We start from the raw sequence: 22971 nt of genomic DNA, 5'->3' as shown, positions 1-22971 counted from the left end.
TCATGACTAGTTAATGCAAACTTGGAACACTACCAAGAATATGGATGCAAGGTGACCAAGATGTAGCTACTATTAAGACTAACTCTCAAGCACAGTAACCGTCTACTAGCATTGGAAGCATTTCAACAGCAATAGTTCAGTCATATACGCCAAGAACTCTCCGAGTGTCTAATTGTATTAACAGCTTCTTTGATTTGTTTCAGAAATTTCACTGTCAAACATCTTTAATCTGGTTTCATTTGAATTTTGTTAAATCATTATTCAACCCTGAACCCTAAAATGAATTGATTATAGCTGAATAACAAACTAATTATGTTTCAAATCTTACTCTATTAAAATCATTAGAGTAAACTGCAATGGACGAATTTAAATTAATTTTATCAAACATGGAAGAATATGAGGAGAAAGTGGATCTGCAGTAATGGATGCACTCCGGCAGACAAAAATATACAAAATATGTAGTATTTGCTTTGCAAATAAAAAACATTTTTGTGCAATAGTATCATCACCTGCTGATAAATCTTATCCGCAGCAAAAATAACATAAATAATAGTAACCTAACATTGCCTAAGTTTTACACAAGGCAAGCGAGCTGACAATGTCATATTAATTTAAGAACCTTGACTATACCCTGGCTGTTGGCCACTACAATTACGCTACTATTTGGCTTCCATGAAACCGCCGACACAAATTCATCACCATCCTCATCCCTAGCCGGTGCACGCTGCCACACAGAACGGACAACTTCAAACTTGTATCTGTAACAGCACAAAAGAGATGGGTGTTACATGCTGAATATAAAGGTATGATACCAGAATTTTAACAACCTCAGACAGTAATAATTTTTTCAACCTTAGATTCATGTCAAAACAGACTATCTAGACTTGTCTTCCTTGATCTGATTTTTAAACAATGAAATGTTGATTTGCAGATGACTACGTAATTGAATTGCTAAGTATGTAATATTTCAAATAAATGTAAGTAGCAAAAAATGCAAAATTGAACCTCTTTTCATTTTTAGTGCAGTTAAAAACAAGAGAGATTGCAAGTGCCATTTTTGTAATATTCAAATAGGTTAGATAAAAACAAAAACCAATAACAAATTTGCTGACAATGGCAGCTATATCAATAGTGATATAATATTTACCAGATTTATAGACAGCGGCGCACACACATAAATTCCTCAACAACACCCAGCCAAAAAAGTAGAATAAAAATCCACCCATGATTACGATAGTGTTAATATATGTTCTTGTGATGTTTTCAGGACTATTTTAAACGCGCCTCATCAAAAACTTCGGCGAGCAGAAAATGATGCGATGAGACCACATTGCCCTGAGCATAAAATATTTTAGTGAGATGAGTAGATGACCGACCACATGTGTGGTGAGTGTCGAGTTGTGTTGTGAAAACATGTGAAAGCATGAGAGGGCAATAACATAAAAGGACAATAATTAAATTGCATTGAATTACCGTTAGTCAGATGGAGGTAGATTAATGTATCGTTTTCACGTAGTATATCGAGCAGTCATGGCTAACCACCTAGAATAATTTAAACTGAATCTTGAGAGGGTTTGCTGGTTTTGTACAAAGATTTTAAATTTAGAAATTGGGCAAATTTCAATAATCACTATTTATTATCTAAACATAGGAACTTAGGGAAACTGTGTCAAAGTTAAGTTTTGCAAATCTGTGTCGATGTTGTGTTGGTAAGTTTAGAGTAGCAGTGAGTAAGATATTAGGGTGCTGCTTGTTTGGCAACTGTACAACTGAACTATATACATTCAACACTTAAATGGCTGTTACAAATAAGTGAAAAAAGTATCCAAAAAATTCAGGATTCTAAAAGCCTGATGTTTAAAATTTTGCAGTTAATATGTTTACGGCATTGGCCAGAAGTCTTGTCCACCATAGACAAACCTTTTGTCTCCTAAATCCACTATTGACTTTATGAAAACCTTATTAAATAGTGTTTGTGACCTTGCGAGTTGATATAATCCTGGTAAGTAATATACACATTAAATAAAACTAACCCATACCTAGAGAGCTCTACTAAAATTCACAAATTTTTAATGCCCTATGTTTATCTTTGCATTTCATGTCTTCATAAAATGTCTGGTGTTTCCTAGTCATCCATTCTGGTTTTACTTCTTGTATAAAAAAGGGTAAACAGATGTAAAAACCATTTTAATTTCATTCCAAAACCTTTGTGCATTTTTTTCAAAGGTTTTCAGAATACAGAACCAAAAGATTGAGTTCTTAGACAGCCATACCATCCAGCAATGAGGCGGAATATTAAAAGCGTGTCAAAAGTATCTTGTGGTAGCCGCATTACACAAATTATGAAACATTTAACATCAAATCTAGTAGCTCAATGAATTTGGTTTTACTGTAATAATCGTGATCTCAGTTCATAAAATGACTGCAGCTAGTTCCTACAACAGAAGATGTGTTCATGAGGTGCAGCTTAATATAAACATCTTGGGAAGTTTATAAGAAATAGCTAATGAATTAAAGTGTTTTGTGTTAGCCCAAAGGCTACTGTTGAGATGCTTCAATAGTCGATTCATATACATGTAGTTCTAAAAACATTGCCAAGATATGCCAAGTGTGGATATAGCATTGACCTGTGACAATGGCAAAGTTCGCTTGAGACAGCTAATCAGGGTGTGAACAAATGATGAATTCTTTTTAAGTGAAACATGGTTGATCCAGCCCTGCAACCAGATCCCTAACAAGCTGGCATTCGTCAACATTTCCGAATATCGTTAAAAAATTATGGCGACGTGAATCTACTGCAAAGGGTGTGGGCTGCTGATTGGTTGCTGGCAAATTTTTTCCTAAACAAAACAATCTGTTTTCTTACCGCAAAATCTCTATTTAAGCGCCACCTTCATGTGAAGACCTGCTTTAATAGAATACCACTATAGGAAGAATATTAAAAAATACAGTGTCAAGGTGTTTTAATAGAGGTTTTACAGTATATTGCTTCAATTCAGATTTGATGATTCATACTCACTTGTGTAGAACTTTTGTAAACTCTTTATAGTAGATGCATAAGGAGTTGTCCTCACTACCACAGGCAATAAAATCTGAGTCAGACGCTAAGCCAACAAAGTTTTTCTCATTCAGGTGACCTTGAAATGTCCTCACAACAGACGTCCCTAGAATAATGAACTCACATCGACTACCAAATGATGAGATGAAAGGTGATAAGAGTATCTGCTAACATTTATTGACAACAATCAAAGATTTCTTTTTTATGCAACGCACAGTTTGTTTAGAGGAGGTTACAGGCACATATTTAATTGTTGCATGTGATTAGATCTGGTTTACATAATATTCAAAAAGATAAATTAGTTGTGTAAATGGCAGAGGGTCTCAATGCCAAAGACTTGAAGTTTTAATGTATTGATTATTGAATATTTATTGAATTGAATTTATGAATTATCAAATGGTTGGTCAAACACTAATAAAAACTTAAACGAAGTTGGAGATGAATGAACCGGCAATGGAACCATACGCGGATGAACCATATGAAAGAACCATACATAATACATATGTACTGATATATCTACACTTATCCACTACACGCAAAGAAAACTATAGCAACCAATACTCTAAATTACAATATCTACATATGTCTCGGATGTCAATTTTAATAGATTTGTTGAATGAGAGTGAAAATGCCTAAGAATAGGGTTATATTTAGCAACAACAACTTAGACACAACTACACAAGTGCCACTAGATCAATTTTCCTATTGTTCTGACAAAGCCCGTGTGAAACACAAACTGTACTTCTGTGTACCCAGTAGCCTCACTTATGGATCATTCTCAACTTTCCCTACTAACCAATAGCAAGTCAATCAAGAGACAACATAACCTCTCAACTTAGTCAGGAACGAGCCCTTACTCCTTCATGTCCTACATAACCCAAGAACAGAAATTTGTGGTGCTGACTTTTAAACAGCATAAAATGGTCATAGCAAACTTACCTTTATTTACATTCCATAGTTTTAGTTGGCCATCAGTAGATGCAGAGACTATTTCACTTCCATTGAGAAACTTTGCATAGGAAACGGCCTTGAGGTGACCTTAATACAAACAGATTAATATCTACTACTGTATCGACTGATATCTACCAGTGTATATCCATACATATAAATCTCAATGTTTGTCTGTCCAACATCTGTCTGTCATTTGTCTGTCCAGTAATAGCGATAAAGTTTTAGCAATGAAACATCACCTTCGTACTGGATTTGAACTCGCGGCATTCAAACCATAAGTCAACTAACAAGTGTGCGTATCCCCAAGATTGAACCGTTCTTATTACAGCTCTTACCATATACTGTATATCCCTTCGCGATTGCACACACTAAAATATTAATTAATACAGTGTGCCCTCAAGTTACCATGCCCTTGTTGAGTTACCATGCCCTTGTTGAGTTACCATGCCCTTGTTGAGTTACCATGCCCTTGTTGAGTTACCATGCCCTTGTTGAGTTACCATGCCCTTGTTGAGTTACCATGCCCTTGTTGAGTTACCATGCCCTTGTTGAGTTACCATGCCCTTGTTGAGTTACCATGCCCTTGTTGAGTTACCATGCCCTTGTTGAGTTACCATGCCCTTGTTGAGTTACCATGCCCTTGTTGAGTTACCATGCCCTTGTTGAGTTACCATGCCCTTGTTGAGTTACCATGCCCTTGTTGAGTTACCGTGCCCTTGTTGAGTTACCATGCCCTTGTTGAGTTACCATGCCCTTGTTGAGTTACCATGCCCTTGTTGAGTTACCATGCCCTTGTTGAGTTACCATGCCCTTGTTGAGTTACCATGCCCTTGTTGAGTTACCATGCCCTTGTTGAGTTACCATGCCCTTGTTGAGTTACCATGCCCTTGTTGAGTTACCATGCCCTTGTTGAGTTACCATGCCCTTGTTGAGTTACCATGCCCTTGTTGAGTTACCATGCCCTTGTTGAGTTACCATGCCCTTGTTGAGTTACCATGCCCTTGTTGAGTTACCATGCCCTTGTTGAGTTACCATGCCCTTGTTGAGTTACCATGCCCTTGTTGAGTTACCATGCCCTTGTTGAGTTACCATGCCCTTGTTGAGTTACCATGCCCTTGTTGAGTTACCATGCCCTTGTTGAGTTACCATGCCCTTGTTGAGTTACCATGCCCTTGTTGAGTTACCATGCCCTTGTTGAGTTACCATGCCCTTGTTATAAAAATCTTTTCGCTTCTCGATATGGCACCCCACATTTTTTCCTCCTCGCCATACGAGGACATAATTTTTTCTGCCATACGATATCAACAAAAATTTCTCTCAAAATTCCAATTTGGCAGTCAAATTCCAATTTGACTGACTACGACGAAATAACAAAAATGTCAGTGTTCTATTCGCAGAAATTCCTCCCACAACGCCTAAAAGAGATACGACGCTAGCTTGCGCTCTAGCTCAGTTCAGCGTTATTCGTTACAAGTTATAATAAAAATGAAACCGAAACCAGAGTAATAAAAGTTTAGCTGATGACAAAGTTGAAGTTTTGTAAAATACATGCTAAAACTTAGCTTTATGTATGTGTTTAGTAAGCTAAATTCATTAAGTTAACTTCAATGTTTATGTTACACGTCTGTCTCGGAGGTAAGAACTCCCCACGGTAGGTACTACACACAGTACAGTGTAATGTTACATTTTATTGCAGATCATAACCACTAAATACACTAAAGTTACTGTAGATAACTATAGTTACTAAGGTTAACATATTATTTTATTACTAAATTTTAATATGTACAGTCCATATATAAAACCTTGAAAATTTTTACCAAAGGGGTATTTGCATTAAATAATTACTATGGTTCCTAGACCACTCTATACGAGATTTTCGCCTTACGATGCCAACGCTGAAACCAATTAAAATTATAGAACTGTATACCAAATCATTTTTCATTGTAATCGTAGCGAAACAGACTTCATTTAGCCATTACTTGCCAATTATTTCACAATTACATTAAAGCATCTTTACAGTTTTTTCTTATTTCTCTATTTTTTCTTAATTAATTCAAACTGTCCAAAACAATTTTCTCCTGATATAAAATTTAAGAGTTATAAAATACTTCTTTTAATATTAAATTTAAAAGTTAGAATGGTAAACATTGTAGGCCTATATGTTAAAAAAAATAAATTTTTGCGCAAAAACCCTTTTATTAGTTGGTCAATGCCAGACATTCACCTAGTACTGATATATCTACTTGTGTATCTACGGATATGTCTACCAGTGTATTTACTGATATATCTACCTGTGTATCTACTGATATATCTACCGGTGTATCTACTGATATATCTACCGGTGTATCTACTGATATATCTACCGGTGTATCTACTGATATATCTACCGGTGTATCTACTGGTATATCTACCAGTGTATCTACTGATATATCTACCAGTGTATCTACTGATATATCTACCAGTGTATCTACTGATATATCTACCTGTGTATCTACTGATATATCTACCGGTGTATCTACTGATATATCTACCGGTGTATCTACTGATATATCTACCGTTGTATCTACTGATATATCTACCGGTGTATCTACTGATATATCTACCTGTGTATCTACTGATATATCTACCAGTGTATCTACTGATATATCTACCTGTGTATCTACTGATATATCTACCGGTGTATCTACTGATATATCTACCTGTGTATCTACTGATATAGCTACCGGTGTATCTACTGATATATCTACCGGTGTATCTACTGATATATCTACCGGTGTATCTACTGATATATCTACCGGTGTATCTACTGATATATCTACCAGTGTATCTACTGATATATCTACCAGTGTATCTACTGATATATCTACCAGTGTATCTACTGATATATCTACCTGTGTATCTACTGATATATCTACCGGTGTATCTACTGATATATCTACTGGTGTATCTACTGATATATCTACCAGTGTATCTACTGATATATCTACCTGTGTATCTACAGATATATCTACCTGTGTATTTACTGATATATCTACCTGTGTATCTACTGATATATCTACCAGTGTATCTACTGATATATCTACCTGTGTATTTACTGATATATCTACCTGTGTATCTACTGATATATCTACCAGTGTATCTACTGATATATCTACCTGTGTATTTACTGATATATCTACCTGTGTATCTACTGATATAGCTACCAGTGTATCTACTGATATATCTACCTGTGTATCTACTGATATATCTACCTGTGTATCTACTGATATATCTACCTGTGTATCTACTGATATATCTACCAGTGTATCTACTGATATATCTACCAGTGTATCTACTGATATATCTACCTGTGTATCTACTGATATATCTACTGGTGTATCTACTGATATATCTACCGGTGTATCTACTGATATATCTACTGATATATCTACCAGTGTATCTACTGATATATCTACCGGTGTATCTAGTGATATATCTACCAGTGTATCTACTGATATATCTACCAGTGTATCTACTAATCCCACGACCACACGAGCGGAAGTGTGGGAGTTTTTATGATAAATGCATGTGCACACAACTTACGAAAATTATTCATCAACAATGAGACGAACCCTCGTCAAGAAATTTCATCAAAAAATTTAAGCATCGGAATGTAAAGTCGTTCAAGTATAATAACGATACAAAACACATTTAAACCTATTTAAATATGTTACCAAGGATTTGTATATTCTCGAAAATCTCTTAAAACTTACCCATCTGATCGGATTATACACAAATAGACAGATTAATTTGAACGAAAATTGCCACAAAAAGCTTGAAAAGCTCGGTTTAATAAAAGTTAAGACCGAAAATTGAAACGCCAATAAAGCCGTGCGACCGATTGTAGCACTATTTAGCAGTGCGCATTTCACGAGAAAACCGTCCTCATTTCATCAGTCTATGGCCTTTTGTACTTGTATTCGAATTTATTCGAAGGTTTCTGTAATAAACGTAGACCGTTTGAGGCGTAGACCGATTTACAGGTACGAAATTGTGGTACACAGTTTATCAGCCTGTGTTTTTTGTCCAATCACCGAAGGTTTCATTATTTGAAACGTTAGCTGAAATTCTTTACAACATATGTACAAGATAGGGCCGAACTACAACGCCCCTTCATGACGAGAACATTTTTTATTTTGCTACATTTTTATACGCGTGAATGCTCTTACACGCTTTCTGTTAAAGATCGCTTATCAAAACCATTCTACATTCAACGCAACCAACTTTCAAACTGTGTATAGTACACAGTAGCTTGCCATTTTACTTCTAATTTTGCATTTCAGAGTTATAATAAACATATTTCTTTATTGTTGTTGAATTACATACATTACAGTAAATTAGGCCTACAGCTTTATAACACTTTTATAACAGCTTTTATTTTGCTGCAGTTTGCAGAAATCTTCGAGACGCATGAACGCTCATAGGTTTTCTATTATTGCTGTATTACTATATTAACAATATTGGTTATTTTAATAATATTAGTGCATTTTACTTATAATATTGGCCAACATTGCATTTCTCCTATTGCAAGGGAGAGATATAAACGTGTAATATTTTCCTTTCATTGTTGTTGTTTGTCATGACCAAACACTTTTTAAATAAATTTTCTAAAAACCTATATAAATACCACAACTTCTCGATATTGCTACCTATGACGTTTTGAAATGTAAACAAAATTGTGTATTGGTTTTCTATTATTACTATATTAATAAAATTTATTATTCTAAGAATATCAGTGCATTTTACGTCTAATATTGGCCAATATTGCATTTCTCCTGTTGCAGGGGGAAAATATAAACATATTTTCCATTCATTATTGCTTATTGTTGTATATAATAACACCCACACCCAGTACATTACAGCTACCATTGCAGTTATCCTATTGCACTGCAGAGCCATTTGATTGCTAATATTGCATTTCTCAACCATCAGTACCCTTTATTTTTTTGCCAATATCTCTGGCCATCTCTTTGGTCGTGGGCTGTATGACAGTGGAATTTCTAGTATATATACCTGTGTATCTACTGATATATCTACCAGGGTATCTACTGATATATCTACCAGTGTATCTACTGATATATCTACCAGTGTATCTACTGATATATCTACCTGTGTATCTACTGATATATCTACCTGTGTATCTACTGATATGTCTACCGGTGTATTTACTGATACATGTATATCTACGACAGCAATAACACAAACCTTTGAATGTCAGTAGAGGTTCTGTAAGTTTTCTCAAGTCGTAGTAATGGACGCAATGATCAGCAGCTCCAAAAGCCAGGTGATAGCTAGAGCTGGGATTAAACTTAACACAACAAACATTTGCCTACAAATAAATGAACATGTCACAATGTATGGATGAGAGTCACTGATATGTCAGTCCACTGTTATGGGTGAAGACAGTGAAGAACAGAGCTGACTATAGTTTATGACTCTATGCTGAGTAAAACTGGCTATTTTTCATGTCAGAATTAGTGTATACCGAATTCAGTGCACTCTTTTTTGTTCTACATGTAATATACCAATTCAATTTTCACACTTTTCAACAAAGCTTTTAAAAACAATGGCTGGCTACTTAAGGCTATAGTAGTGAACAATGCCATATATTATTGGCTAAAACAGCGTAACATACTTATCTAGAAGTTCATTCTACTTATTGTGTACTTTAGCCACACATACTACTAGTGTTACGAGTGGGTGGGCCAGATACCATATGCTAACAAAGAGAATTAGATTGTCAAGGAGATTTCCGAAAAGAACCCGCTGGAATACCCAGCCAGTCATATGAACGCGAGACACATAAAACTGTTACACCCAGAGAACGCAAAATAGTGCACCGGATACAAAACAGCTATTATTCAGTCGGTGATTATGGTCTTTGCTTTTTAACATGAAAACTCAGCTGCCTGAGAGAGCTGCGATAGGCATACTGGGTGAATTATCAATCTCATCAAATATAAAGATAAAAACTCTGCCCCCTCTGCGCTAACACTGTTTACTCAACCTGTTCACACAAATACACAATCTGGCAATTGATGACTCATATGGATTCCCCTAATGTGTCTTGTAGATTTTTGATCACACATTCATATTTGACAAATATGACATACCGGTAACACAAAATTTTATATAAATTAGATGAAATGTGACATTTATTTCAAATGAGGTTTATACTAACTGGTGCTAGACATTTTAAAGGAGTACTGGAGATATTGTAAGCATTTGGGGATGAGAAGTAATAGAGGGATTGTAAGGGTTGGGGGATGAGAAGTATTGGAGGGATTGTAAGGGTTGGGGGATGATGAGAAGTGTTGGAGAGATTGTAAGGGTTGGGGATGAGAAGTGTTGGAGGGATTGTAAAGGTTGGGGAATGAGAAGTATGAGAGGGATTGGAAGCGTTGGGGGGAATGAGAAGTATTGGAGGGATTGTAAGGGATGGGGAATGAGAAGTATTGAATGGATTGTAAGGGTTGGGGGATGAGAAGTATTGAATGGATTGTAAGGAATGGGGGATGAGAAGTATTGGATGGATTGTAAGGGATGGGGAATGAGAAGTATTGGATGGATTGTAAAGGTTGGGGGATGAGAAGTATTGAAAGGATTGTGAGTGTTGGGGAATGAGAAGTATTGGAGAGATTGCAAGGGATGGGGGATGAGAAGTATTGGATGGATTGTAAAGGATGGGGGATGAGAAGTATTGGATAGATTGTAAGGGTTGGGGGATGAGAATTATTGAATGGATTGTAAGGGATGGGGGATGAGAAGTATTGGATGGATTGTAAGAGTTGGGGGATGAGAAGTATTGAATGGATTGTAAAGGTTGGGGGATGAGAAGTATTGAAAGGATTGTGAGTGTTGGGGAATGAGAAGTATTGGAGAGATTGCAAGGGATGGGGGATGAGAAGTATTGAATGGATTGTAAAGGTTGGGGGATGAGAAGTATTGAAAGGATTGTGAGTGTTGGGGGAATGAGAAGTATTGGATGGATTGTAAGGGATGGGGGATGACAAGTATTGGATGGATTGTAAGGGATGGGGGATGAGAAGTATTGGATAGATTGTAAGGGTTGGGGGATGAGAAGTATTGAATGGATTGTAAGAGATGGGGGATGAGAAGTATTGGATGGATTGTAAGGGTTGGGGGATGAGAAGTATTGAATGGATTGTAAAGGTTGGGGGATGAGAAGTATTGAATGGATTGTGAGTGTTGGGAGAATGAGAAGTATTGGATGGATTGTAAAGGTTGGGGGATGAGAAGTATTGAAAGGATTGTGAGTGTTGGGGGAATGAGAAGTATTGGAGAGATTGTAAGGGATGGGGGATGAGAAGTATTGGATGGATTGTAAGGGTTGGGAGATGAGAAGTATTGGATGGATTGTAAAGGTTGGGGGATGAGAAGTATTGAATGGATTGTGAGTGTTGGGGGAATGAGAAGTATTGGATGGATTGTAAAGGTTGGGGGATGAGAAGTATTGAAAGGATTGTGAGTGTTGGGGGAATGAGAAGTATTGGAGAGATTGTAAGGGATGGGGGATGAGAAGTATTGGATGGATTGTAAGGGATGGGGGATGAGAAGTTTTGGATAGATTGTAAGTGTTGGGGGAATGAGAAGTATTGAATGGATTATAAAGGTTGGGGGATGAGAAGTATTGAATGGATTGTGAGTGTTGGGGGAATGAGAAGTATTGGAGGGATTGTAAGGGATGGGGGATGAGAAGTATTGGAGGTATTGTAAGGGATGGGGGATGAGAAGTATTGGAGGTATTGTAAGGGTTGGGGAGATGAGAGGGATCGGAGAAAATAGAAGCACGAGGGATGGGAAATATCGGAGAGATTGTAATTGTTGGAGGAATGAGAAGCATTGGGGAATAGAAAGGATTTGAAAGATTGAAAGTATTAGAAAAAAGTTAAAAAACTAGTCAGAGATCAATGCAATTTAATAAGGTACACAAATAGAGTTGGGAGCCATTGTTAATGCTCACAAAAGATGATATGTACTAGCATGTTGCCTGAACTTTGGAAGCTATCTTCCTATGAGTTAGCCTTGAGCGATGAAATAGCTTAATTCCAAGTACCTGGGCATCGATACTTAGGATGGACCGCGATGAGTTGGTTGACCAAATTTTTACTTTGGAGTCATCTGATCCTGACGCCATAAGACGGGGATTCATCTTATTAAAATCGACGCACCAACATCGCTTTTCGTGTTCCTGTAAGAATATTCAGCAATAAAAGATTTGAAACTCTTGACAGACGAACAAACAGCAAATGTGTCATTGGCTAGTCATATGGTGTGAACAGAAAACATGGACATGCATACAATGTGAATGCCACTGAGTTAGACGACTGCTATTTAGTTAATCGTTAAACTAGTAGAAAACTGACTATTGAAAGACGTTACTTTAATAATTATCAACATTGTATACTGCATTGTAACTTTGGTGAGAAATATAACTGCAATAAAATTAAAATGTATATAAATAAAATGGAATAAATCTATTTTTACAAGTTATGTCATTATAGGCACCTAACCAGTCTAGGATTATCATAAGGTGAATCAGTGCATATACGAGACTAGACCTCGTAACTAGACAACACACACTAGCTTATAAATTTAGTAACTCATCATTTTGCCAACCTCTCAAAAAGACTCTCACATAAAATATTTATTTTAACATTTCCCTTACTACTTGTGACAACTCTCCAGATATCGTTGCTTGCTAATATATCCACTACACAATAACAAACAAACCAAAAGGTTATAAAATGTTCAACTACGCAAACCAATGGTTAGCTGTATTTTAACATGAGCAAATGAACATGAACCACCGGATGAACAAGAAGCCATCTTATGGTCACATCAACTCAACCAAAAGTCACCAAAGTCAGCTCAGACTAATCATTGTAATCCCTATTTATAAAGGGTTTTAAATCATGTATCTCAATTACCGGGTTTCCGTGCTTCGAATGGATTGAAAACTTCGACTTCGAATCATAGAAATGGTAAAATCCACACGAATTCAACGCCATTTCACTGCGCTAAATTTGTGCACAGGCATACACAGTGAGACTACCATTCGATGTTACAGAAATGCTGACAACGGATAGATTCGAATTGATAATGCCTGGCTAAGCTCTCCCCAGTGGAGGTAAAAGAAATTCAGCGCATTTCATCACACCACCATGCAAGTCTTTTCTAACTACTATCACAAACGATAGGTCGCTCATAACGAGATAATTACCTTTTTATTTATTTTAATATGGTTTGTGGTTATAACATCGTGCAATATCGTTTTTGTTTTGACTGCATTACCTATGTTGTTAATATCACGCTTTCATCTTGTCTGCAAATAAAAGCTGTTTTCATATTCAAATCAATATAGAATTAATCGTCATCATCATAAAAGAGACCATCATTCATGCGACCTTTGAAGTAACAACTGTATAGCAAGTAGTACACTTTGTTGCTGTTTTGTAATATACGTATACAGAGCAGCAATAAGGAAACAAAAAGGAAATACTCATCAGGTATCCTGGCTGAGTGAGTGCAACAAGTATACAAAACGTGAATTGAAAAGCGACCGTGAGTCAAAAGCGAGTCTACTTTAACAATTTCTGTTTTGAGAAGTACGTCACTAGTCTGGGAAAAATCGATAAAGTGCAACTCCCAATCATCAAAAAGGTAAGGTGCAACTAATCGACAGAAGTCAACTCCGAATTTATTGGAAGCATAGAAACCCATTGAACAACAGGCTTGGACACGAAACTGTCCAATCAAGCAGCTACATTGTTGTGTGGCACAAAATAATGCGAATGACCTATCCTCCAGTCATACAAGGAAGCTAAGCAATGAGACAAGTTAAGCAGAGTACAATCCTATGACTACCTTAAAGGTTTACTTGCAACAAAATTCACATTACAGTTATTTGGTATCAAAAGGTTCACCATGTTTTTCTCTGCTGTGTTGTAGGTGCGAAATATGTAGAAATGTGATTAAAAGCTCTTAAAAGCTCAAAAACGAACAGTTAATTGCAGCCATCATGAAAACGCCATAGTTTGGAATCTCTTTATTTTGACGAGGTACTCAAACATTGTGGTTATTGTTTTAACACGTGATGTTATCACATTAAATTAAAAGCCAATAAAAGGCTCAATATAAAACGTCTTGTCTCGTAGCACTAGTTTATGACAAACACTTCGGATTCTATGGGAAAATATATCAAATATAGACGCTCGCTACTTTACAGTTTCGTTTCAGCCTGGTCTAATCATCTAGTCGTAATCTGATCATGTGACCCATACTTCCTGCCAAATAGCGCAAACAATTTCTGCAGCATTTTTCGAATAGCACAGGTGACCAACAGGCTCGTCATGTTTATCAAAGGATAATATACACTGCTTCGATCTAAGGTTAAAAAATTAAACGAATTTTTACGGTAGGTTTTGAGATATCAGTGCCTAAAGTGACAGCATTACGATGATGATGTAACAGACGCGTAAGGACAATAGACATGGTTTTATTGAATGTGTGAAATATATTTGTGAAAATATTTAGACGAATGAAGTTGCATGAAAGTGTAAACGGAAGCCATCATGTTTAATTACGTCCCATTTTAGCCATTTTGGAAAGAGATTCCTATCTACAGCGTTTTCGTGATAGCTGCGATTAACTGTTCGTTTTTTAGCTTTTAAGAGCTTGTAATCACATTTCTACATATTTTGCACCTACAACAACAGCAGAGTAAGACATGGTGAATCTTTTGATACCAAATAGCTGTAATGTGAATTTTGTTGCAAGGCAACCTTTAATGTAATTGGTGAATCTCTTAGAGAGGTAAGAGGGATGTACAAAGAGACCACACAGATCAATCAAAAAATTTTACCAAAAAAGATTTATGGAAAGACGATTCCAAAAAAGAATCTGTGACTTCTATTTTGAGCTATGTATAATGTTATTAAAATTCTTTCTATTTCAAAAGCAAATTTACGAATTGTTATTTTTATCAGCTAACCAAGTCAATAAACGAAAACTAGCTGAATAATGAGAGGCAAAAAAGGCCCGCATTTTATACAAGGTGTTAATGACATTCCCTATAATATGCTAGCCATTTATGTAACTCTGTGAAGGCAAGATGGCCACTCTTTCAAAATTATATCATTGGTATAGTAGTTACAACAATACTGTACTGGTTTTTAGCACCTAGCCGGTTTTTAGCATCTAGCCGGTTTTTAGTCCCTAGCGGGTTTTTAGTACCTGGCCAGTTTTTAGTACCAAGCCGGTTTTTGGGAGTTGAATGAATAAAACCAAGGATCGAGGATACTCGTTCAATGCTTGCATTTGAGCTGATTGCAGGAAATACTTTGATGTCATAATGTCATTTATGACACTACAGTTTCAGCTACTGTTGCTATCTCATAATTAATTCTGCTTTACGGATTACTAAATAAACTCATAGGTCCTAACTTCAAAGGTCCTTCTGTAGAATTGTCCTGCACCTGGAGTCAACTATCTCCATCACGCTTGCTAATTCATGGTAGAGGAGTGTTTACAAATTTGTTACACACACAAATCAAGATTGTTTGTCAAGATCCACCAATTTTTTTGCACAAAAAAAATTCTGACTTGTCACACAAAAATTCATGATATAAATCAAGTGATTTAAATCATTTGATTTCTCGTGGCAATCCTGGCTGGAAAGGCTACATACTATAAAAATATCTATAGCTGTGTACAGAAGAAAACCTGGTAAACATGTGTCTTGCTTGCGGTGAATGGGTCCCACATAGTCACAGTTCCCTCGTAATCGCTGCTGGCCAACTCGTTTTTCAGATAAGGACTCCAGGCTAAGCATGATATTTTAGAAGCACAACTCATCTCAGCGAGTGGGTAGTGCACATCTACCACGTCTCTCACCACTTGCTGGTAGTCATACACCTGTGACAAACATGGTCAGTGCCAGGGGAACTAGAACACGCATTAAGACAGACAAAAGTAGGTGCCAGCATGAGTGATATTTTTAGACCTTTGAATCCAAAACTGATACAGTCAGAGGTTACCGAAGCTTATCTAAACAGGAAGAAGGAACATAACGCAACGACGTACTCACTTTGATCTTCTTAGTAACTCCGGCAATAGCGAAGTAGTCAGCATCCTTATCAAACTCGATGCTGGAGACGATACTATACATGCTGTACATGTCACTGGTGTAGTTGAGGCTTGCCAGCTGCCGGAACTCCTGGTATCTCACAAACTTTGACAAAGCTACAATAAAAGAATATGCCATCTGGGCATCGGAAGGTATCTTTCTCCGATTTAGCGTTGAACAATGATTCGGTGTTCCTGAACCTTAATGGAAGGTGTAACAGAACAACAAATATCAAGCTCTTAGACCTTCCGCTGTCAAACATTTGTATGGGTAGATAGAAATATTTTTGATACGCTGTTCTTCACACATGCGAAAAAACATGAACTCACTACAGCTCCTTACCTTTGTAGACGATTATTGAAAAGATGTGACCATCTAGTCCAAACATGTCACAAAGCAAAGAATGAAAAGTCTTACTACACATTCATAGAAAACCGATTGCACGATTTTCAAAAATATCAATAAAGCACGTTTAGTGGAAGCCTGCATCGTATTTCAAGGGAAGTCAATGATGTATAGTTAAATAATATATAAATTAGGGAAAGTCCATCTCCACTATGACTGCTTTGCAGAGTTTGTTTGACCCAAGTCATTAGCTATCTAACCCTTAAGGATGTTTGCCTACTTCTCGATAGGTCTATAGCATCGCTGAAGCTAGCCCAAGGCAGAGGTTAACACAGTGATGCGTCCGTCCGTCCGTATGAGTGGATGACAAATTAATTTGAAGGTATGACTCGATGTTTCATGAAGTAATTTCAATATTTACACAATGATTATGGTTATGACCCAACAAACAGTAAGTACGGTACATCTTAGTTCCTCTTCCATTTAGTTTCTCTAAGTTCAGACTCAAAACCTACCTGATGAAAACTGCTCCAGACCTGAGCTGTCACTAGGGTCCCCAGTCACTGCCTGACTTCTCATGGACAAGTAATAATCCCTAAGATGGCTGGAATGAGCAGTTATGCGCTGGCGTATCGCAGCATCAGAAACCAGTTCAGTATGGACATCGCCATTTGAGACATGCTGTGAATGTCTACTCTCGGCTTCGAGAGAAGCGACAGTGCCTGAAACCTGTGCAGTCACAACAGAGAATTTTTCAGAAGCCCACAATGCTGAGAATACTTAAAAAAGAGCACTTATGTTACACTCTCTACAGGACTAGAAAAAACAAATTTAGTTATCGCAAAGCAAACTATCTGAATTATCAATAACAGCTGCAGAAGGTCCACATTGTGCATTGTAACTAAAAAACACCGCATCGATATATGAAACTGGACAAATTTAATAGTTTGAATTCGTCATAAAAGAATGTTTATAGACTAACAAGTAGTGGCTAAAGAAGTTAACATTGAGCCTAAAAATCATCTGTAATGATGTTATCATTACGAATTTACAATGCAACTGTAAAAAAAGATTTCCAACCAAATTGTCTAAATTTATCGAATAATACATCAACAGATGCCAAGTGATCAAACTACACTGATCTTGCATAAAATATTTGAGGATGAATGATTTTCATTAATGTCCACAGTGAGTATGCGCAGATAGACAATTGACAGGGATTTTTAATGAAAATTAAACAAAATGGAGTTAAGAGCATACAGAACAGATGGGAAAATTGCTTGAATTGTAGTTTTTCGAAGCTCACCTTAGATATGTCATTTGATATTACCAACAATTCTTGCTGGAGCTTCTCCAATTCTTCATTTTTGCTGAACCGGATTTCATTTAGGAACTCGAGGGTAAGATTGGCATGTCCAATTTTTGTATCCAAAAGTAAGAATCGTTTCTTTTCTTGCAGCAAGTCTATGAGCGCCGTGATATTGTGTTGGTTTAACCTGCTGTTATCTGATAAAAGATCCGTCAGGGTATCTACAGACTCCGAGTCTGTTAAGTTGGCAGATGTTTGAGTTTTCTGTTCGGAGATCTTGTGCTTATGACTGGCTATTATTTCATTGAGGGTAAAATTGGGGTAGAGTCTATCAGGTTTCAAAGTACAGTTGCATTTCGGACATTGGTTTCTTTTTTCGATGGTACAGAGAATACATTTCTGGCAAAAACTGTGACCACACTCTGTCATATAAGCACATTCGATGATGTTGAAGCAAATAGAACATATGATTGCTGAGTCCTTGCAAATTAAACTATCATTTTTGCCATCAAATATAGCCGGCTGCTTTCGTTTGACACCCTTAGATCTAGTTGAGATTTGAGCAGATCGCTTAGACTCAGTGGGACCCTCTGCTGCCATGACTAAAGATTTTTCAGCCTAAACAAAAAACAAGAAATCAGTAATAAGCAAAAAACTATCTGCTATCCATAAACAATAACTTGGATGGTGTAGCTAAATTATGCTAATTGGAAACCTATTTATCTTAAATGTTTACTGTTTTTGAAACAAAAAGATTATGCATCACTTTGGTGTAAATAGAACTCGCTGTCTCTGAATATTGCCAAGTCACATGCTATCAAATTTACCTTTATGAAAACCGTATGCAGCCCTTCTACCACCATAAACAACACGAACATGAAAAATTTTGACAGTGTCATGCTTTTGGGTATACAAATAGACAATCATTTACAGTTCTCCAGCCATGTTGACTTGATTATCTCAAAAACTGGACTATCAACTCATAATCCAAATCAGCTCAGAAAGATAGGTGTAAAACAAAAAGGCCTATAACTCTTTTACTAGACTGGTAAGACAAAGGATACCAAGTTTGTCAGTTTTCGATATAAAAAGGATACCAAGCTGGTATTCCTTTGTATCAAAAACTGACAAAGAAAAATTAGGATACTTTCAAAAAATTTTCTTTAGGGTTATGCTACCTGATATGAACAGTTACAACCAGTGTCTAAATGCCCTCAATGCTGAAGAACTAAATGTGTTTTTAACTAGAAATTCCCCTGTCATACAGCCCACGACTTGATAATGGAATAAGTGATAATGGAAAAAAGAAAGGGTAGTGCTGGTTGTTGAAAAAGTAGTTGTCAGCAGGAATTGACAGAGTATAGTGTAAATGAGAGTTGTTCGAGATGATATAAAATTAATTTGTGGGAGCACGATTTCAAAAAGGAAATTCTAGTAATCTAGGAGTTTGACAGGGGAACTTGTTGGCACGTATGACATAGTTGTATTTGAGCATTGTGTGTAATGAAATGTTTTTCATTACATCCAGTACACATGAGCTGTGTTGTTGTCAAGTCTGCCTAGAAAGTTGTTAAGCAGTTCTTGAAAATCAGGACAATCTAAAGATTGAAAATGAGGAATGTGATGAAGGGGGGCAGCATTGGTAGGAGCAATATTGTTTTGTGCAATATTTTCACGGTCAATGATGTCCATAAAATCATGATCATCGTCTGGAAACAAAGGGGCTGCCAAGTCCATGTCATTTACATCGCCTACAACCTCTACTAAAGAATTATCTGAATCAGATGAGCTGTTGTTATTAATTTGAGTAGCGTATTGTTGAACATTAGCATTTGATGTTGATGGTTGCTGTGAGGACCTTCTATTTATCCTCCTATTGAGCTGTAATAATTGAGAGACACGTGGACGGCCACTGCGTCGGCCACAACGTGGTGTTCTGGGAAGTTGTATGTCCATGGTAGTTGTCAAGTTGTTTTGATATTAAATTCAAAAAGTCAATTATGCAAAACAAAAGGTTGTAAAAAATTCACACCTAATCTGCTACTATCTCAAACCTATTTTAACAACAATAAAATGAATAATAATTAAAGCTGTAGGCCTAACCTACTGTAATGTATGTAATTTAACAACAGCAATAAGGAAATATGTTTATTATATCTCTGAAATGCAATATTAAAAGTAAAATGGCAAGCTGCTGTATAATATACACAGTTTGAAAGTTGGTTGTGTTGAATGTAGAATGGTTTTGATAGCTATCTAGCAGATAGCAAGTATGAGCGTTCACACGTCTGGAAGTTTTCTGCAAACTGGAGCAAAATAAAAAGATGTTTTCATCATAAAGGGGCATTGTAGTTCGGCCCTAGCTTGTACATAAGACGTAAAGAATTTTGGCTAACGTTTTAAATAATTTAATGAAACATTCGGTAATTGGGAAAAAACATAGGATGGGACTGTGTACCACAATTTCGTACCTGTAAATCGGTCTACGCCTCAAATGGTCTACGTTTATTACAGAAACTTTGAACAAATAAATTCGAATAATTATTCTTATAATAATTTTATAAAATCAAATAATTGTTCTTATAATTAAATATTTTTGCAAGATATTAAAAACGGAAAAATATTAGAAACCTTCGGCAATTCGACAATGTTATAGACTGGTGAAATGCGCATGGTTTTTTCATGAAATGCGCACAACTTAATCGTTCTATTCTCTGTCGCTCGGCGTTTCGTTTGTCAGTCTTAATTTTGATAAAAATAAGGCTTTTCGAGTTTTAATAACGATTTCAGGCAAAATTAATCTGTCTATTTGTGTATAATCCAATCAGATGGGTAAGTTTTAGGATATTGCCGACAATTTTCAAAGACTTGGTAACATGTTTAAATAGGTTTATATGTGCTGTGTATCGTTATTATACTTAAACGACTCCATTGAAAAATGGTTAAATTTGTTGATGAGATTTCGGTACAAGGGTTTGCGACGGTGTCAATGAATAATTTTCATGAGTTGTGTGCACATGCATTTATCATAAATCTCTCAAACAATCGCTCCACTCGTGTTTGGTCGTGGGAATACTTCCTGTTTAAAATACTTGAATCGTATCTCTAACTGACCATTCATCGCATTCCTATGGCGCCTTACAGTGCCTCGCGTTTCGTGTTCGCAACTCGAGTTGTACAACTCGAGTTGCTGTTTAAAGAACTCGGCCTGGGTTTTTGATGAACTCGAGTTGTGTTACGCAAAACTAACATGGGTTTGTAAAAAAAGCAAAGTGAGTAATTAGGGTGTCTCATTTACAGAAATTTAATAATAATAATTTAAATATATATACATATTTAAATTATATATACTGACGATATTTGCGCATATTTATTTCTATAACTATAAAGAGACAAAAACAATTGTAGAATGTAAAAAGCAAACTAAAAACAATCTATGTGGGGGCCGGGCCACTTCTTTTTCAAATGAAAAAAAGAGTTATCTTTCTAGAACCTGACAAGAAACTGAATGAACACCGAAAATGAACAAACATAGAAATTATTTCAACGGCGTTTAATGATGCACCAAAAGAATTCCATATAACAAATATAGCTAGAGAAAATGAAATGATGAGTTGTTTAGTACAATGCCCCCACAGTGCTTTGCGTTCCATGTTCTCAAGCCGAGTTGTTGAACTCGAGTTGTTGTTGAAAGAACTTGGCTTGGGTTTTTGATGAACTCGAGTTGCGTAACTGAGTTGTACAACTCGAGTTATATTTACAAACTCGAGTTGGTAAATATAACTCGAGTTGTACAACTCGAGTTGCAAACTCGGCACACTATAATTCGCCATTAGCTCTGGTTTTACAGTACATATAAACATAGTTTAATTTCTATTAGCTAACGGGTGCCTATCGATGTATCATTGTTAATATAACAAGATCTACGGTTATGCTACCGTAGTACCAATATATTGCACCTTACTTTTACAAACTAGCGTTGCGTGTTCACAACTCGAGTTGTGAACACGCAACGCGAGGCACTGTAAGGCGCCATACATTCCTCCTTCCCTTAAAATCCCAATACATTTTATACCAGACACCAACATTATACCAGACACCAACACCTTGCTAGTTCACATTATAGAACGTGCAACAAACTTTTCCTTTCAATACACATAATGTATTTTACTATTTTTGTTTTGTCTCACGGGCTAATTTGCTTTGAACGTCATTGACCAGTGTAAATAAAATTAATATTTATCTATCTAACAACATACTCTGTTTGTTTCGTTGTTTAAGCAAAGTAAGTTAGGAAAAAGGCATTAAGACAAGTTCCGTCAAATGTAAGAAACCAAGAAAAACTTTTCCTTAGCCTTATATTTTCAAACGGATTTTTTTTCAATGTGTTTTTAAAAAGGTTAGGATTTACGCCTAGCAACTAAACACTTATTACACCTGAAATTGTTCTGCTCCCACAGCCGCTTCGAAGTAAACTTGCATCGAAGCACTTTTTAGCTACAGTTTTAGCTCAAACCCTAGTAAAAGTAAAGAAATAATCCTGATTATTTGCTATTAAAAATAATAATTATTTCACTGCTGAAGTTCACATTTAAAAGTTGCAGCTATCACCACATATATATTTAATTGATCTGGTGCAGAGTTAGCACGAGCAAAAATAGCAAATGCAAAGCTTTCATATAATTGTTTCTGAATAATTTGCTCCTAGTGCGCTCGCACAGATCTTTTAATAATTAGGCCCTACCTAGTTTGTGGAGGCATAGCAAAAACGGCACCCGATGGAGGCGAGACAAAAATACAGCGGAAACAGAAACGTTAGAACTTAGCGGTAGTTCTAAAATTTAACGCCTTGTTCCAAGCTATAAAGTTATCGGTATTGCAACACTCTCAGCATTGGCAGTTCTTCTCCAATACTATTATTGTAGAACAGACAACTCTAGGCAAAACAAAACTACTGGTAAGGTTGATGACGCTAGTAGCCTACATGTGGCCACATGTAAGTCGACTCTAGATGCGTCACTGGCAGTCACTAGTTGTAATATATATACATGTACTACTAGAATTACATACAGATTAATTAGATTCACATCTGTCTGTCATTCACGCTAAAAGTTGCACCAT

At 36.4% G+C, this 22971-nt stretch overlaps 1 protein-coding gene and 1 pseudogene across 1 annotated transcript; one reads left to right on the top strand and one right to left on the bottom strand.

Moving 5' to 3' along the window:
• Nucleotides 1-316: 316 nt before the first annotated feature.
• Nucleotides 317-22646, bottom strand: LOC137399381 (E3 ubiquitin-protein ligase COP1-like). The gene is made up of 10 exons (XM_068085464.1): nt 22595-22646; nt 17848-18468; nt 17057-17270; nt 16158-16312; nt 15794-15985; nt 12126-12260; nt 9254-9377; nt 3998-4096; nt 3020-3164; nt 317-758 (listed from the first exon to the last, which is right to left on the bottom strand). Exons 2-10 carry the CDS (start codon nt 18448-18450, stop codon nt 602-604), a joined length of 1824 nt encoding a protein of 607 aa, XP_067941565.1. The 5' UTR covers nt 18451-18468; nt 22595-22646; the 3' UTR covers nt 317-601.
• LOC137399627 (uncharacterized) lies at nt 6219-6869 on the top strand (annotated as a pseudogene).
• Nucleotides 22647-22971: the final 325 nt, after the last annotated feature.

Source organism: Watersipora subatra, chromosome 7 (genome assembly GCF_963576615.1).
Source record: "Watersipora subatra chromosome 7, tzWatSuba1.1, whole genome shotgun sequence".
NCBI lineage: Eukaryota > Metazoa > Bryozoa > Gymnolaemata > Cheilostomatida > Watersiporidae > Watersipora > Watersipora subatra.
This window is presented reverse-complemented; position numbering and strand designations above follow the sequence as displayed.

What these genes read in the sequence shown, in the direction of transcription:
- LOC137399381 (XM_068085464.1), bottom strand. Translation starts at nt 18,450, where the DNA reads ATGGCAGCAGAGGGTCCCACTGAGTCTAAGCGATCTGCTCAAATCTCA. An exon ending in TCCTAAGTATCGATGCCCAG is followed by an intron (nt 9,378 to 12,125) that starts GTACTTGGAATT and finishes ATTTATTTGTAG; the next exon opens with GCAAATGTTTGTTGTGTTAA. An exon ending in TTTACAAAAGTTCTACACAA is followed by an intron (nt 759 to 3,019) that starts GTGAGTATGAAT and finishes GTGCTGTTACAG; the next exon opens with ATACAAGTTTGAAGTTGTCC.